Genomic DNA, 17,747 nt, shown 5'->3' with positions numbered 1-17,747 from the left:
ATTTACCTTCTGATTGATATACAGACAAAAACCTTCTGTGAATTTTAAAAGAGGGCCTGGTTTTACATATATGTCAACTCTTAAGCTGGTTTTTAATTTATATCAGCTACATAATGAAATATCTTCTTAATTTTAATACAACACATTTCTTTTGGTTGAAGACAATGAATAGGTTTCACCATATCTGTGGTTTGCATAATTATTACAAAAGTTGTATATAAAACACTGAATATGCAAAAACTGCAAAATACACTCTGACAGCTAATGCTCTGAAAACACTTTATTACACAAATTACATTCATATTCTGAAAATAGTGATCTAACTGTAACCATCTAAAAATAAGACATCCCAAAAACACACCAACTGAAGAAGAAAATTAAAACAAGAATTTAAATAGAGACTTTTTTTCTTTCCCTCGTTGCAATATAATGTTAGTGATTTTAAAAAAATAGAAGGAGATTTAGCAGCTTTGTCGTCATGTAGCACAAAGTTTCTCTTTACTGCCACAGGCTGAGAATGCTGAACAGGAAAGGCACCAGAGAAAGACACTGGCAATGGAAGTGCTATTGGGGAAATACTGTGTTCAAGCGGAGAACGGGGTTATGTACAAACTACAGAAAACCCTCAAAAATGCAAGTGAGCAAAACTTCCATCGTTAAATTACTAGTGTGATGGAGGAAGAGGACTGTTTCTCTATTCTATGTTCATATAAAGACAATGGCACTGTTATGAACTTCAAGGAAACTCCTCAACTAGCAACAGAAGCCAACTAAACCAAAATGAAGTAAACAAAATGTGTACAGTCCCACACAGACTAGTACAGTTTACAATTAAATACACAAAACTCTAAACGTGCTAAAGGGAAAGGAATCTGGCATTCTTAGTAAATCTCAACCACCTAAACCGAAGCCCGGTTTTCAGGAGGAAGGTGCGGGTGCGGGCAGAGGTGCCGAGTACTCCTCTTCTGACTCACTTCCGTCATCCTCATCTTTCTCCTGGTCACTTCCCTCGGTGCTAAGGCGGTCAAACCCTTTTCGGCTGTAGCCTTTACGGCTTGCGAAGAAATTTCCCAGGTTTAAGCCTCCACTGCCCTTTCCTGAAGAAAGCAAACAGCGACATAGGATTGAGGTAACTTTTGTACAAATGCTTCTCAGCGTCCCTGTAAATTCTTAAGTGCTAAACAAAGTTAGAAGTTGGGGATGGGAAAGGGTAGATACTAGCCAAAAAAAAAAAAAAAAAAAAAAAAGAGAGAGAGAGAGAGACACACACAGAGATACTTATTCTACAGAGTCAGAAAGATACAACTCCACAGATTCATTAAAATCAATAAGGAAAAACCCCAGCGCTCTCCAGGGTTACGTGTTTCCGCAGAATTATTTCAGATGCACTTTTCACCTGCTTTTCCCAGGCTCTCTGGCATGGGCGTCCCCTTGAGCAGCTTCTCACTTCAGCGACTCTATGCAAAGGTCATCTTCACTAGGACAAGCACTGACATGCCGACAATAGTGATAGAAAATTTACTGAAGACTAACAAAGCCAGGTAAAAAGACAGGAAAAAAGAACGCAATACTGCAGAACAGCAAGGTGGGCAAATGAAGCTGGGGAACCTGCCGCCAGGGCCACACACTTTAGTTTAGTTCATGGTTTGCCTTCTGCATTTACCATCGGGGATGCAAGGCTGCACACGAGGAGTTTAATTTCCAGAGAGATAATAAGAAATAGCTTCTTGCTTTTTAAAAGTCGTGAGCTTGCTGATTTTGAATCAAATGTGACGGATTCTAAAAGGTCACAGGCATACCTCTAAGTCTTCCCAGCACTCTTCCCGAACTTGCCTCAAGTTTGTGTTCAGAATCTGCTAGAAAAAGATGGCACATTTCAAAATGAGTCCCAATCACACTCCTCAATCCACGGGCTCAGCTTTCAATACAAAATCAGGAATCAACTCATAAATGATCAATTACAAGGCCTGGCTCTTGTCTGTATGTATTCTTAGAATTTGAAGGGAAAGGAAGGGCAATATATTATGTGATGTATACAAGGGGCAGAATGGGGTTTGACCCCTGCCTGTGTCTTTCACAGGCTGTGCGATCTCAATAAATTACTTCTCTGAGCCTCAGTTTTCTCTTCTGAGAAGAGAGGGCTAATGAGCGTCCCCACCTCTCTGTAAGGTCTAGATGGGACACCGCATGTGGCGTGCTTCCAACAGTGCCTGGCACACGCACAGCAGATGCTCAATAAATATCAGTTACCTTTATTAGGACAAAATTAAGTTACCAGTAATTCGTAAAACTTTGGAAGCTTTGGTTATTACAGTTTAGAAATATTGGTTGGAGGCTTTGGTCTGTTAAGAACAGTACATGTCCTGCTTGAGAAAGCTCTGGATCCACTTACATCACTTCCCCTTTCTATAAGACTGAAGGCAAAACCCTGAAACCCTGAGTATTTTGAGCCATATTAGGTGCCCCAAATTCTCCCCATGGGGCTGCCCATCTCCATGAAGGATGGACTCTCTGTCCTCATGGGGAGGCCGAGCTCCCGATGGACTTCACTTCTCCCCTTGCTGTGTAGCTCACGGCACCCTGTGCCCTGCTTCCACCACTCCCCTAAGGACTACGGTCAGGGAAACAAGGCTCAGAGTTCTCCTAGGAGGTCTCCAACCAGGAGTGGGGCAGCATCATGGAGAAAGCTAGCAGGCAGAGGACAGAGCAAACAGAGAAGAGTGGATGGGGAGAGAAACAGCCAAGGAGGGAAGAAGACTCTGATGAGACCATTAGAAAGACAACAAGTTAGCCTGTAACTTCCACAAGGATGCGGGACAGTCCTTCGTCAGTTTTGCATCCCCTGTGCCTAGCACAGTGTCTCATGCGGAGGTGACACACTACCAGCGTGTGCTCACTAAGTGGAAGGCACTTCGTGAGGGTTACTGAAAACCCACATGGACTGGATAAGACCTATCAAGAACAAATGAGAGGCTGAGCTCCTTTTAGAATTAAATGTATTAGACTGAACCATTATAAAACTGCAATTTTTCTAAAGAAAACCTGATTGAATAATGGCAATTTCACAGGGTTTGACCTGGGTCTCTGTCTTCCCAACACCTCCTTGTAAACTCAGTACTCTGGTAACAGTGCCACGTCACATGCGCTAACAGCAAACAGAAGAGGCCAAGCCTTCTCGACTCCCCAGCCACTCTTCCTTCTGGTGTGGGCTGCTTACAACCTTCCTGCTCCCTGCCGTCAGGCCCCATGTGTCCCTGATACTCCCTGTACTCAGCACTGCACTTACCACCCTCGATTAGTACCTTTACATGTCATCTCTTTCTTGTGTGTCATCTGTTCTGTAAGTGCCATTATTTATTCGGGCATTATCCCAATGACTATCAAACCCCTAGGGCCAGGAACTGTTACTAGTGCTGGGGATACATCAGTCAACAGGAAACATACAAGATTCGTGCTCTTTTGAAGCTTCCATCTAACTCCATGAAGACAGTGGCTGTGTTCACTGATCTTTCCCCTGCTTACCAGAGGTCCACACGCATACCAGGAGCTCCACCGCAGTCCTTTTTGGAAGAGTTAGCTGTATTTTGCCGAGCTTTACTGATTGCCGATGAAAAGCAAAAGAAAGTCCTAGAAAAATTCCCTTTCACAACTTATTAAAATGAATCCTCTGGCTTTGTTTCTGCGTCCCTTTCTGTGTCAGGGCTTTGCCATGGGCACTGAATCCCTGCCACGATCGCCTTGGCCTGGAATAGGATCAGATGCTTGATCAAATGCTACCTCCCACCCTGGTCCATGGATCCCTTCCCAGACACAGCTGTAGCCTTTTGCCTTAGGACATGGGGACCCAGCCAACGGACTGCTCCTGAGAGGTGAGAATCACAAGTTGGATTATTTGTTTATTTATGTGGACGTCTTGAAAGGAACTCAGCTCCTGGGTCCTGTAGTGTGATAATGATTTGATAAAATACTGATTCCAGCATTGGACCCTGCCTTGTATGGTTAGGGAAAGGCCTAAATTAAGACTATTTAAAAATTATCAAATGGTTTCTTATAGAAATAGTTGGTTTCCTGGAAAAGCTGAGGTTTGAGACAAGTATATTTTATGGCTTCTTATTACTATTATTTTATTACCAATGATTATGAGGAATTAACTGAACACTTACAAGGTGCCAGATACTGTGATAAGTGCTTCATGTACATTGTTTCATTTAATCGTCACACAACCTTGTGAGTATCCCCACTTTATAGATAAAAAAAACTGTGGCTTAGAGAGATTAAGTAACTTGCCCAAGGTCATGAGCCAGGAGCTAGAGCCAGGACTAAGTGAACCCAGGCGTTGGAGGACCGGGCCTCTTTTTAACAGCAGGCGTCTCCTCCTTCCTGACCATTCAGCTAATTTACACTAATCTACTTATCTACCCAGTTTCATGTGAACACATTAATTGGATTTAAGCCAATTGCTAAAAGGCAATATTAAAGGTTATATTGTACTCTAACTATCCAAACTTCAGAAGCTCCAGATATATTTTCTACTGTGATACTAACTACAGACAATATTTGGAACAGAGACAATAACGCTGAAACAGGTAGAAAGCATTAAAAAAAAAAACACTGAAAAAAAAATCACAACCGAACTTTGAGGATAATCAGGCCAAACACTCTTTCGAAGGTAGGTTCCAAGTTCAAGGGGCTCATTTTACTTGCCTCCAAAGGCCCTTGATTTTTTCCACCGAATAAATAAGGCAATGGCCAGCAGGACAACCACCGGAATAACCAGGAGGGTTGCTATGAGAACAACGGGCACTCCCGAGCCCGGCTCTTTGATCAGTTTCTGTTTCTCTTGCATCTTCTGCAATTCTGAGGAGGCGGGATTGTTCTCCATTTGGGTTTCAACAACTGCCTCGGATTCTTCAGGGAAAGAAGAGTTTACAATATTCAACTGACTCAAAGATTCCAAAACCCGCCCCCCACCGCCCCCTACCCAGTCAGATCAACAACTGCTCCCGAAGAACTTGTCGAGCTCAGTGCATGTGGGGTTCACGTTTCAGTATCTGACTCTACCAAGCTGGCAGCTGTGGTTGGCAAATTCCCACTGAGTGGTTTTTCACCTTTAAATTGGTTTTCTTTGGTTCTACCCTTTGTTCCCTCTTTACCTATAATTCCACAAAAGATGTATCATCCTTCTGCATTTTTTCAAAGTTAAAATGAACAGGCAGCATGGTGTGGGGGACAGAATTGGTGTGCATACTGGAGTCATGTGAATCTGGGCTCAAATCCCAGTTCTCCTATAGAGCCAGCTTATGTAACTTTGGGCAAGTTACTTAAATGATCTGGGTCTTAGTAACCTCATCCGTATGACTGTGACGAGGATAGTAAATAACCTCCACAAAATTCTTGAGTATAAATATTTATCATAAAAAAGGTGCTTAATAAGTATTTGTTTCCTTGTGTCTTTAGTTCTCACGTTCAATGAATTATTGGTACCTCACATGCATAGTTACACACACCTTAATTCTAGAATTACAACCTGGAAGAAGGAGCTGGATCTTTTCCACCTTCTTTTCTACAGTTCCCAGGAAGCTACAAGTGCACACAGTTACCCATTTGCTGTTGATGAAAATCACTCACACAACTATTCTGTGATATTGGCAGGTATTGGGTAGATATCAGGCCCAAAGCACTGCTGGAAAACTGATGTAACAAACCCGTATCAGCAGCTGCAGGGATCTCAATAACTACGGGCTTAAAAATGAGGTTGAGCCTTGAGACATTCTTACCCTCGAGAAGCATGTACGTGTGTTTGTACAAAGCCCTAGTGTGTGAGGGCTAGATGTTCCAACCACATTTGCCAAAAGGTTCACAAGGGTTCTGGAACTTTGATTTCTTGCTGCGCCCTTCTGCCCTGCGATACAGGGTGCATCATACGGCCTCAGGAATTTGTGACAAAATGGCAGGGATAGGTGATTTAACATCAGGAACGTCTTTGGTTAATGTTTAGTATGTGTAGATACAGCTTAGTAGCTTTCTGGACACTTCTCCAAGGAAGCATTTCTCAAGTTATTTAAGACATTGTAAATACAATTTATGACACACACATTTGGCAGGTGTCAGCTTGTTGTCTCAGTGTTCTGAGCCAGCCTCCTTCTCGGTCTCAGTTATTGTATCTACCGAGCACATACACTGTTTCAGGCATTGTTCTCATTTAATCATCACACCAAGCCTATGAGTGGCGCTCTTACTATCACCCTTCTACAGACGGCCTCACAGTCCTCCTTTCTTTCCCTGTACTATGGGTTAAGGGCAGACCATTATTTCTCCTCTTCTGTCCACTGGAGTGGTTCTTGAAACTTCAGTGGGAGAGAAGGAAAGGGACTGGTTCATAGATCCAAATGGTTCAAATCTAACCTTTCGAAGTCTCAGTTTCCAAGAGGAATGTAAGTGTGATTCTTACTCTTCCTGACCACTGGTTTTTGTTTTGTTTTTTCTTCATTACTGTAGAAAAGGTATACAAATTGTTCTCTATTTAAGCTTGTTCTATATTTAAGCTAAATAAATTAATTAAGTAATAAATGGACAATAAGATTAAAAAATATGGGCCAAAGATGTAGACTGGTGGTCAAGAGCTTGCTGCCTCGGGCGAAAGATCTGTTTCTCTCTGAAGGCAACTATGACCCGAGTGATCACATAGCATTTTGTACTTGTCATTCAGTGGATTTGCCTACACCTAAGACAATGGCTGAACCAGCTCAAATCTAGTTTCATTTATAAGGCAGAGCTAGGATTGGGCTTCATTAAAAGGGAAGAAAAACTATGAAGTAGGCAGTAGACTAAAAGAATCCAAGTACCATTCGTAGAAAGTGTGCTGAGAATGAGGTAATGAACTTGCTAAAATACACACACTGCACTTTATAAACTCGTGATTTCTATTCCCTTCTGGTTCTCTGAGTGTCATCTAAAAATACTTGAACATTCTAACTTTTGGAATGAGCTGAACTATGTTTAGATTTTAAAAGATGCTCTGCATTTTAAAGGAAGAGGATAAAAATTTTAATCTCCTAACCTAAAAAAAAAGCAATGCTACTGCTCTTCTCAGAAGCCTTTATAATTGGAGTAAAAAGCCTAAAAAATAGCTATCACTTAAGAGTCAATAAGAATTCCATTCAAAGCAAAAAGAATAATCCAAATTCTGTCACATTTACTCTTTATCTGAAATTCTTTAACTAAAAACCCAATTGTCCTGATGAAGATAGATGGAGACACTCTAAGATTAGCCAAGACCTGGGGCTTCTGGAAGGTGGGGGTACCTCATATGACATTCTCCTATCATATAAGATGCTAGGTGGATTCAATCTACAAGCTTTTCTAGCATCTCCTTAGATATATGGAAATAAACATAATTTTGAAAAGCTGATGTATAAGAAGTTTTTTCTTTCTTCTTTAAAGCAACGCATTTAGAAAGAGAGGCAAGGTGCATTCCTGTGTGAGTGCACACACACAAGCGTGTACACGGCTTTCTCCCCTGACAGACGGGGAGTAGCCCAGAGACCACCTGGACTTGGAATAACTAGGTCAGGAAAGGAGGGACATTCTTAATACAGCGACCGAGCAATTGCTACCCAGTTCTTCACAGATGGAATTGAAAGCTGAAGGTTTTATATGGCATAGTGGCAACTGACACTTTAGAAGATGTGAAAAGTGCATATAGCACCAGTAAGATTACAGGCATACTTTGGAGATACTGTGGGTTAGGTTCCAGACCACTGCAAATAAAGCAAATATTGCAATAAAGCAAGTCATAAAATTTTTCTGTTTCCCCAGTTCATATGAAGCTTACGGTTACACTATACTGTAGTCTATTAAGTGTGCAACAGCATTATGTCTAAAAAAACTAATGTGCATAATTCAATTTTAAAAATTTATTGCTAAAAAATGCTACCCATCATCTGAGCCTTCAGCAAATCATAGTAGTAACATCCAAGATCACTGATCACAGATCACCGTAACAGTTACAATAGTAATGAAAAGGTTTGAAATATTTTGAGAATTACCAAAATGTGACACAGACATGAAGCGAGCAAATGCTATTGAAAAATGGCATCAATGGACTTGCTGGGTGCAGGGCTGCCACAAACCTTCATTTTGTAAAAAACACTAAGTGAGTATCTGCAAAGTGCAACAAAGCAAAGTGCAATAAAACAAGGTACACCTGTACTCTTTTTTTGTTTTTTTTGCTTAGTGCAATGTGCTTCCCCTACAATGTGTTGTTCTCCATTAAATCCAAGACGCTAAATGCACTAGAGAATTTATTTTTTATCTTTTTAAGATTGATTCACCATCATCATCTTTTATTATGGGAGGCGGGGGAGGGGTAAAAGCTCTACTTTCGGTGGGATATTGGCGTATTATTTTATCCCTAGTAATTTTATTTGAAAATTTAAATCCCTTTCCTAAGTTTCTTATCGCAAATTCTCTTATTCCTGAAACTCCCTGAGAACACAACACTGGTTCTGAAACTCCGCTATTTATGATCAGTTATATAACCATTCACAGTGAGGATGAGTGTTGTCAAAGGTTACTTGAATTTGGAAATTTGCAATTACCATGTATCTACAGGGCTGTTAAATACGAGAGGATGTTTCTCCCACTCTTTTGTAAGGGGTGGTCTAAATGAAGCTTCCAGATTTTGATAAAAGACAAACTCTTGGAGATTCAGCATGATTTATATTCCTTTTTGTAATAAGAAAATAATCTTGAAAAAAAAGTTCAGTGAGAGTCATTTGGGTTTCAAAGAGGACTGGAACAAGTTCTTTGGGGCTTGGGTATTCCTGACTATTAAAACGAGACTGTCATGACAAGACATTTCAATTAAAGTTACTATTTGAGCTGCTGGAAGGTTTCCTGACCAAATGGACTCAGTGGTGTGCACTGAGAGAGGACATGGCCAGTGGGAGGGCACTGTTCATCCTCCACTGGCCGGCCAAGACGAGGTCAGTGAGGGTGGGCTGTTTGCCAACAAGTGCAGTCCCAGGGTTTTGGTGGGATCTATCTGAACAGAAATGGTTTGAGGCCACTGTGAAATCCCAGAGATTTCGGAGTAAACTACAACCATCTCTAACCTGTAGTTCTTGGAAGAATTTATGGTGGATGAATTGGTGGCATTCATCTCTGCTTAGCAGTGTAGTAATAGTGGTTAAGAGGACAGCTCTGGCATGAAACAGACTGGCTTAAATTCTGGCTCTACCATTTAATACTTTAGTAGTAATTCTGATCCTCAATTTCCTCACAAAGGTAAAGTGGGGATAATAGCCATTATCATACGATTGGTGTAAGGATTAAACTTGGTAATTCTGGTATAGCCCATGGTTTGTGCTCCATAATTGATAGCTATTATTCATAATAGCATATTTTCCTACATCTTTATTTGGGACAAACAGAACTTATCAATAATTCCATATATAACAATAACAGAAAAATAGAGGGCCAGGAACTCCTTCAATATGAGCGTGGTATGAGTGTCACTCAGTAGCATCAGCTGGTTGGAATCTCTACAAATGCCAAACAGTTGCTATTTATTTATTTTATAATAGTATCTTACCCCTTTCAACCTTGAGCCGGCTATATGTTCTTATCTGCCTACATAAAGTCCCTAAACTCTCTCTTGGTTCTTGTTTCTTTTCATCTCCTTTCCACCTGCTTTCGTGAGAAAGGAAAACAAGTAAGCCTAGGGTTAAGTCTGAATAGCTAGGAGAGCCATTTGTAAAGCAACTAGTAACTGAATCACTTTGCTACGTAAATATTAGGAACGCCTCTAGTGAGTTCTTAACTGCACATGACCATGTCTAAAACCCTGCAGATGGCAGAAAATACATAAATATAAACTGACCCTAAGAAAGGGAGGAAACAATTTGACTGGGATTCCAGATGAACCTGGTTTTACCAGTAGCTAAATTCCATTTCTCCATTCCTTATTTAATATATGCCAGTGATACACTTGTTTGTACATATGCGTATGCATGTATGCACGCAGTGCGCGCGCACACACACACACACACACACAGAGTCCCTATAGGACATAAGTCTCCTGAAGTCAGGCACGATGTCATTTCCATTAAGCCTGCTATAGTGCCTTACACACTGACGGCCTTCAGTGAATGTTGGGGGCTGAATGGTACTAAGACTGGAGCTCAGGGAGAAGCTAATCTTTTCAAGCCTCTATAGTATTAACTTACCAAAGATATTTTTCACTCCTTTAGAGGAGAGCCCATTAAGGAGGGTCTTTCCCAGCATGCTGGATGTTACATTCTGCTTGCCTGCGGTTAAAGCGCTTCCCAAAGTGACGGCCTTATGTTCTTTTTCTCTCTTAATCTCTCTGGCCCACTTGTTACAGATTTCTTGCAACTCCAGTCGCTTTTTTTTTAATCACTTGAAATCAGTGAATTTGAGCTCATTATGACTACTCCATTTATCAGAAAAAGCAGTGGCAACATGTAGGTTTAAAGGCTTAATTAAGTATATAGTAGAAGTTATGGATAATTTACCAGATTATATTTTTAGCCTGGTAATTTTTGTAAGTACAATCAAGAGCCATAAAAGTATTCAGCACAAATAGCCTTGGGTTTCACAGTCATAAGAGGAATCTGACCAACCTTTGACTTCCTGGACCTCAATGCCAGCCTTTTTAACCGATCGATGTTCCATTTCTGTAACAGCATAGAAAGAAGAGAGAAAATCAGAATTGTCAAAAATTACATTTGAAAACTTAATTTTAACATTAATTTTTCTCAGTAAAAAATATTTCCTTAATTCATCAAATACATTATTATGTTAGAAAAGAGTTTAATACAAAACACTAATTAGGTGCCAGGTCCACGAGTCCTGGGTAAAATCTCCTAGGGAAATCTGAAATAATATTTCTAAGGTCTTCATATTCAAAATGAGATTTTCCATGGGGAGATTATAATATTGTATTATTTCTGAAATATCAAGTAATTCTGTTTTCATGGGGACATCTTAGACTGACGACTAGTTCTGCCATGTTTGATTACCAGTCTTCTAGTTGACATGAATTGATTTGACTAGTTAAATACTAGAATACGTACACGTGACACTTGTTTAGTCTCCTATGGCAGTCTCACTGTTCCCAGGGTACTGCTTTCCAGGTTTATTGTTTGGTTGCATTCAGGACTACACAGAAGGCTTTTTCTCTCTTAAAGCTGGATGCTATACTGCAGTGCTTCTCAATCACGGGCCATTTCAAAATCACCTGGGAAGCCTTTCCAAAAGGCTTTCCACATATTATAACTCCTCTTCTTTCAATAAGATCTTGAGTGCAGTCTGGCTGTGTGTTTTGAAAACCCTCCCCAGGTGACTCGGACATGCACCTCTGTTTAGTACAAACCACTAGGGTGGAATAAAGAGCCTTAGACTGGAATCTTAATGAGTTCAAGTATCATATTTGTATCTGTAAAAATGAAGATTCTGGCTAGATTTCTGAAGTTTTTTCCATCCTGAGAAGCATTTACTCTTGTTTTTTTTAATTCCAAAAAGCCTGGGTTCAGCCATGCAATTGGGAATGATCCATCTCTCTCTGCTTTCCTGTCTGTCCACACCTCTTGGTTCTTCTTTGAGGAGGCAGGTGCTAGGAGAGCCTGCACACTGGCAAGGGGAATGTGCAGCTACGGCTGCAGTGGAACAGTCCACAGGCACCTCTGTGCATCAGTCCTAACTGGGTCCTTATTACAAAACAGCAAAGATACTCAAAGGGCAATTCTGAAGACAACTGTTCCCAAAGTGCCCTGGGCTCCGAGACTTGTGTGGCAGATGACTGACGTTTCTGAACCCACGATTTTGCTTTTCTTTATTGTAACTTGCATTTTTCCTTGTTACCAGTAGTATTTCTTATCTTCATCAAGTCCACAAGCCTTTATCATTTCTCTATTCAAAACTGCCTGTGGCAGCTCCTGATACCTCAGATTTATCATCCTTAACCCCATCTTCTCCTACCCTTTGGACCCTGCCGCATTTTGAAAGCATCTCTGGATGTGGAAGTCTGTGGCCCACTAAGCATTCAGTACTGTTTAATTTAGAAAATTTATGTCTTTTACTATATATCAGAGGCTAGGTTAGTATACTTCTGAATGTATACTAATGTCCAAATTGCAATGAAAAAATCCCCAAACCTAGCTGGCCTGATCCTGGTAAAGAATCTCCTTTGTCCCTAGACAAACTTTTTGAGTTACATGAAAACCATACTTCAGTATTTGAACAAGCTGAAGTCTAAAGAGAAAATGCAGTCTTCTGTTTGGGGTGATCTGTGTCTGACACAGATGTAGGTCTTCCTAGATGCTCAGAGCAACTGAGAGCTGAAGAGCCACGTGGGAAGTGATGACTGTGTGGACACCAGGCAGCACCCTGCTCTGCCAAAGCCTTCACTTCCCTCTGGAACAAAGTTGGAATCAACACTGGCTTTTAATGTAATAGACATTACTTTAGGCATCAAGAATTTCCTGTGGAATATCTGTGGAAACAAGGGGATAACTGCCAGCAAAAAAAAAAAAAAGAAAAAGAAAAAGAAAAAGAAAAAAATTTTTTCCTTTGACTTTTAAAAAAATGTAATCCCTGAAATGAATATAAACAAGTCTTTTAATAACTGCCAATCACACCTTGATCTGCTACTGCATTCTATCGATAAAAAGAGAGGGAAATACAAATATTTTTTCACAGATTTTAAAACAATCCAACTGAGGGAAAATGTGGACAATAAATGCTGTAAAAGCCATACTTTCAGTCGAGGTGAACTTCCACACGGTGTTGGTGTGAGCGTCTCCCACGTACACAGTCCCGTCTTCTGACGCAGCGATGTCATGAGGCATGTCGAAGTGCTGTCAAAATAATACTCATGTATGACTGAAGCACTGTGCTGTACACAACATTGTAAAATGACTATAATTCAATAAAAAAAGAGTAATAACAAAATAAGAAGAACACAGCAAGGTGGGGAGCCTGTACTTGCCTCTTCATGAAAAGGCAGGAAAACACAGCAACGCACACAATGAAACAACAAGCATATTATTCAAACCAAAGAAACAGTGATTCTCACCAAAGCAACTCCAGGCCGAAAAGAGTCATCCATTCAGGCCCTGGGCACTGCCTGAGCCAGGCCTGCTTCTATACACCGGGAAATGAGAAGGGGGCCTCACCACTGACTTCCAAGTCTTTTAAAAAGTGAACGTTTCCAAGCAGATCTTTTTTTTTTTTTTTTTTACAGTGTTCTTTAGTTGGTGTTGTATTATTTACCTAATTATTTACATTCATCTAAAAAGACCAGGTATTAATTTTTGTTATTCTCCCATCAAGCTATCATGTGCTACCTTAAAAGCTATTTATACATTAACTGATGAGAGGAACCATTTCAAAGATTCAGAGCACTCAGGTTATTTCTGAAATGCATACTAGGAGATATGCAGGAATGTGGGGTTTTCTACCCTGAAGCCCAGTGTTTGCAATATTTCCAGTCAGCAAAGGAAACAAATGGAGTGTTACTTCTAGTATATCCTGGGCTTGTGTACCTACTTCAGATATTATGGTGTTTCAATATGTCTTTCCTCATGACATGTTTCCATTTCCAATCATCAGTATCTGAATCATGAGGACCCAGGAGACAGGGGAGCACTTCATGTGACTTTCTCAGGGTCCCAGAGCTAGTTCCTGGAAGAGCAGCCTTAAAATGTGCTGCTGCTGCCATTGCCATCTGTCTCCTGAAGCTTTCAGAGGTGCCACGTGTCTGCCAGTTGGTGGGATGCGGATGATATTTTTCACCTTTGATGCCAGGAGGCCCGCCTGAGTATAGCGTTCTCAAAAAATAGGGCCAGTGAGTATGAATAGAACATTATCCCGATCGTGGGCTTACCAGCCAGCATGTGCCCACATGCGCCTGCAGAGTACAAAGGGTGCTCATGAGGCAGACTTCCGTTTTTAGCTCACTTCAGGAGGGGCAGAATGCATGCTATTGAGAAACTACTGTGCTGTAAAAATCAGCAACAATTTGTCACATTGAAAGAAAAATGAGATGGCCATGCCAACGAGATTCATTCCTGCAGACTATCAAATGAGCTTGACTAATGTGGAGGAGGACAGAGGGCCAGAAATCAAGACGTTGCCTTGTTGAAGTCTTCTGGTAGTTGCCAGTCATTAGATGTTCATCTTTATTTTGGGTTCAACTAATAGGTGGCAACAGGTTTGCAAATTACAGGGAGTTCCTCTTCTATAACCAAAATACGTTTTTAGAAACTGCTTTGCCAAACATATGGTTGTGGAATACTTTACATTTTCTTATGGGAAAAATATTATAACAGGTGGGGGAATAAAAGTGAGGGGTAATGTGCAAGCTATTCATTAGCTAAGGACTTTGCTTTACTTCTTTTTTATTTTTAAAACTTTTTTTTAACTGAAGTATAGTTGATTCACAATGTTGTCTTAGTTTCTTGTTTACAACAATGTGATTAAGTTATACATATCTATGTATTTTCATGTTCTTTTCCATTATGGTTTATGGCAGGATACTGAACATAATTCCCAGTGCTATTCAGTAGGACCCTGTTTATCTATTTTATATATAATAGTTTGTATCCATGAATCCCAAACTCCTAATTTATCCCTCCCCTTTCTTTTTTGATAACCATAAGTTTATTTTCTATGTCTGTGAGTCTTTTTCTGTTTTGTAAATAAGTTCATTTGTGAGTCTTTTTCTGTTTTGTAAGTAAGTTCATTTGGATCATATTTTAGATTCCACATATAAGTGGTTTCATATGATATTTGTCTTTGACTTACTCCACTTAGTATGATAATCTCTAGGTTCATCCATGTTGCTGCAAATGGCATTATTTCATTCTTTTTTATGGCTGAGTAGTATTCCATTATGTATATGTATATGTATACCACATCTTCCTTATCCATTCATCTGTTGATGGACATTTAGATTGCTTCCATGTCTTGGCTATTGTAAATAGTGCTTCTGTGAACAACAGAGTACATGTATCTTTTCAAATTAGAGTTTATCTGGATATATGCCCAGGAGTGGGATTGCTGGATCATAGAGCAATTTTATTTTTAGTTTTTTAAGGAATCTCCATACTGTTTTCCATAATGGCTGCATCAATTTACATTCCCACCAACAGTGTAGGAGGGTTCCTTTTTCTCCACACCCTCTCCAGCATTTATTATTTGTAGACTTTTTGATGATGGTCAGTCTGATCCATGTGAGGTGACACCTTATTATAGCTTTGATTTGCATTTTTCTAATAATTAGTGATACTGAGTATCTTTTCCTGTGCCTATTGGCCATCTGGATGTCTTCTTTGGAGAAATGTCTATTTAGGTCTTCTGCTCATTTTTTGATTGGGTTTTTTTTTTTTTTTTGATATTAAGCTATATGAGCTGTTCATATATTTTGGAAATTAATCCCTTGTCAGTAGCATCATTTGAAAATATTTTCTCCCAGTGTGTAGGTTGTCTTTTCATTCTGTTTATAGTTTCCCTTGCTGTGCAAAAGCTTTTAAGTTTAATTATGTCCCACTTGTTTATTTTTGCTTTTATTTCTATTGTGTTGGTAGAATGTCTTAGGAGAACACCGCTAAGATTTAGTGTCAGAGGATGTGTTGCCTATGTTTTCTTCTAGGCGGTTTATAGTGTCTTGTATTATAAGTCTTTAAGCCATTTTGAGTTTATTTTTATGTATGGTGTGAGAGAGTGTTCTAACTTCATTGATTTACACATGGCTGTCCAGCTTTCCCAATACCACTTCCTGAAGAGGCTGTCTTTTCTCCATTGTATATTCTTGCTTCCTTTGTTGAAGATTAACTGACCACAGGTGTATGGGTTTATTTCTGGGCTCTCTATTCTATTCCATTGAACTATATGTCTATTTTTGTAACAGTATCATGCTGTTTTGATTTCTGTAGCTTTGTAGTATTGTCTCAAGTCTGGAAGCATTATGCCTCCAAGCTTTGTTCTTTTTCCTTAGTATTGCTTTGGCAATTTTGGGTCTTTTGTGATTCTATATAAATTTTAGGATTATTTGTTCTAGTTCTGTGATAATTGTCCTGGGTAATTTGATAGGGATCACATTGAATCTGTAGAATGCTTTGGGTAGTATGCCCATTTTAACAATATTAATTCTTCTAATCCAAGAACATGGGATATCTTTCCATGCCTTTGAATCGTCTTCAATTTTTATCAATGTTTTATAGTTCTCAGCATATAACTCTTTTACCTCCTTCATCAGGTTTATTCCTAAGTATTTTTTTTTTATTGGGATTTTAAAAGGGATTTTTTTTTTTACTTTTCCTTTCTGATATTTCATTGTTAGTGTAAAGAAATAACAACTCGTTTCTGTATGTTAATCTTGTATCCTGCTACCTTGCTGAGTTCATTTGTCAGCTCTAGTAATTTTTGTGGCATCTTTAGGGTTTTCTATATATATAGTATCATGTCCTCTGCATATAATGACAGTTTTACTTCTTCCTTTTTATTTTGGATCCCTTTTATTTCTTCTTCTCGTATGATTGCTGTGGTTATGACTTCCAATACTATGTTGAACGGAAGTGTTAAGAGTGGGCATCCTTGTCTTGTTCCGGATTTTAGCAGGAAGGTTTTCAGCTTTTCACTGTTGAGTATTATGTTGGCTGTGGGTTTGTCATAAATAGCTTTTATTATGTTGAGATGTATCCCCTCTATACTCACTTTGGTAAGAGTTTCTATCATGAATGGATGTGGAATTTTATCAAATGCCTCTTTTGCAGCTATTCAGATGATCATGTAATTTTTGTCATTTCTTCTGCTGATGTGGTATATCACACTGATTTGCATATGTTGATCCATCCTTATAACCCTGGGATGAATCCTACTTGATTGTGATATATGATCTTTTTTTATGTGTCATTGGATTCAGTTTGCTAATATTTTGTTGAGAATTTTGCATCTATATTCATCAAAGATATTGGCCTGTAATTTTCTTTTTTGGTACTATTTTTGTCCAGTTTTCGTATCAGGGTGATGGTGACTTCATAGAATGACTTTGGGAGTTTTCCCTCCTATTCAATCTTTTTGAAGAGTTTGAGAAGAATTACTGTAAGTTCTTCTTTGTATGTCTGGTAGAATTCCCCAGTGAAGCCACCCAGTCCTGGAGTTTTGTGGGGACCTTTTTTAAAAATTACAGATTCTATTTCAAATCTAGTAATCAGGGTGTTCAAATTACCTGTTTTTTTCTTGATTCAGTTTTGGTGGGCTGTATGTTCCTATAAACTTGTCCATTTCTTCTAGGTTGTCCAATTTGTTGGCATATAATTGTTCATAGTATTCTCTTATGGTTTTTTGCATTTCTGTGGTATTGGTTGTTATTTTTCCTCTTTAATTTCTTATTTTGTTTATCTGGGACTGCTCTCTTTTTCTTGGTGAGCCTGGCCAGAGGTTTGTTGATTTTGTTTACTCTTTCAAAGAACCAGCTCTTGGTTCTATTAATTTTTTTCTTGTTTTTCAATCTCTATTTTATTTATTTCCTTTCTGATATTTATTATTTTCTTCCTTCTGCTGACTTTAGGTTTTGTTTGTTATTATTTTTCTAATTCTTTTAGGTGGTAGGTTAGGATGTTTGAGATTGTTTTTGGTTTTTGAGGAAGGCATGTATCACTATGAACTTCCCTCCAAGGACTATTTTTGCTGCATCTGAGTTTGCTTTATTTAAGTAAATC

General features: G+C 39.3%; 1 protein-coding gene across 15 annotated transcripts in view; it reads right to left on the bottom strand.

Annotated features, from left to right (window-relative positions):
- Positions 1–262: 262 nt before the first annotated feature.
- Positions 263–17,747, bottom strand: part of PAM (peptidylglycine alpha-amidating monooxygenase) — a 258,433-nt gene continuing 240,948 nt past the window's right edge. For 5 of the 15 annotated variants that reach the window (XM_031448751.2, XM_031448746.2, XM_031448745.2 and 2 more), the window contains 5 exons: positions 12,782–12,881; positions 10,647–10,700; positions 4,705–4,908; positions 1,800–1,856; positions 263–1,097 (listed from right to left, as the gene is read on the bottom strand). In XM_031448751.2, the coding sequence (XP_031304611.2) occupies positions 919–1,097; positions 1,800–1,856; positions 4,705–4,908; positions 10,647–10,700; positions 12,782–12,881 (594 nt within the window). In that variant the 3' untranslated portion in view covers positions 263–918. The remainder of the gene's footprint in view (positions 1,098–1,799; positions 1,857–4,704; positions 4,909–10,646; positions 10,701–12,781; positions 12,882–17,747) is intronic. The other 10 variants (XM_031448752.2, XM_031448747.2, XM_031448753.2 and 7 more) reach the window with 5 other exon arrangements.

Source organism: Camelus dromedarius, chromosome 3, assembly GCF_036321535.1.
Source record: "Camelus dromedarius isolate mCamDro1 chromosome 3, mCamDro1.pat, whole genome shotgun sequence".
Classification (NCBI taxonomy): domain Eukaryota; kingdom Metazoa; phylum Chordata; class Mammalia; order Artiodactyla; family Camelidae; genus Camelus; species Camelus dromedarius.
This window is presented reverse-complemented; position numbering and strand designations above follow the sequence as displayed.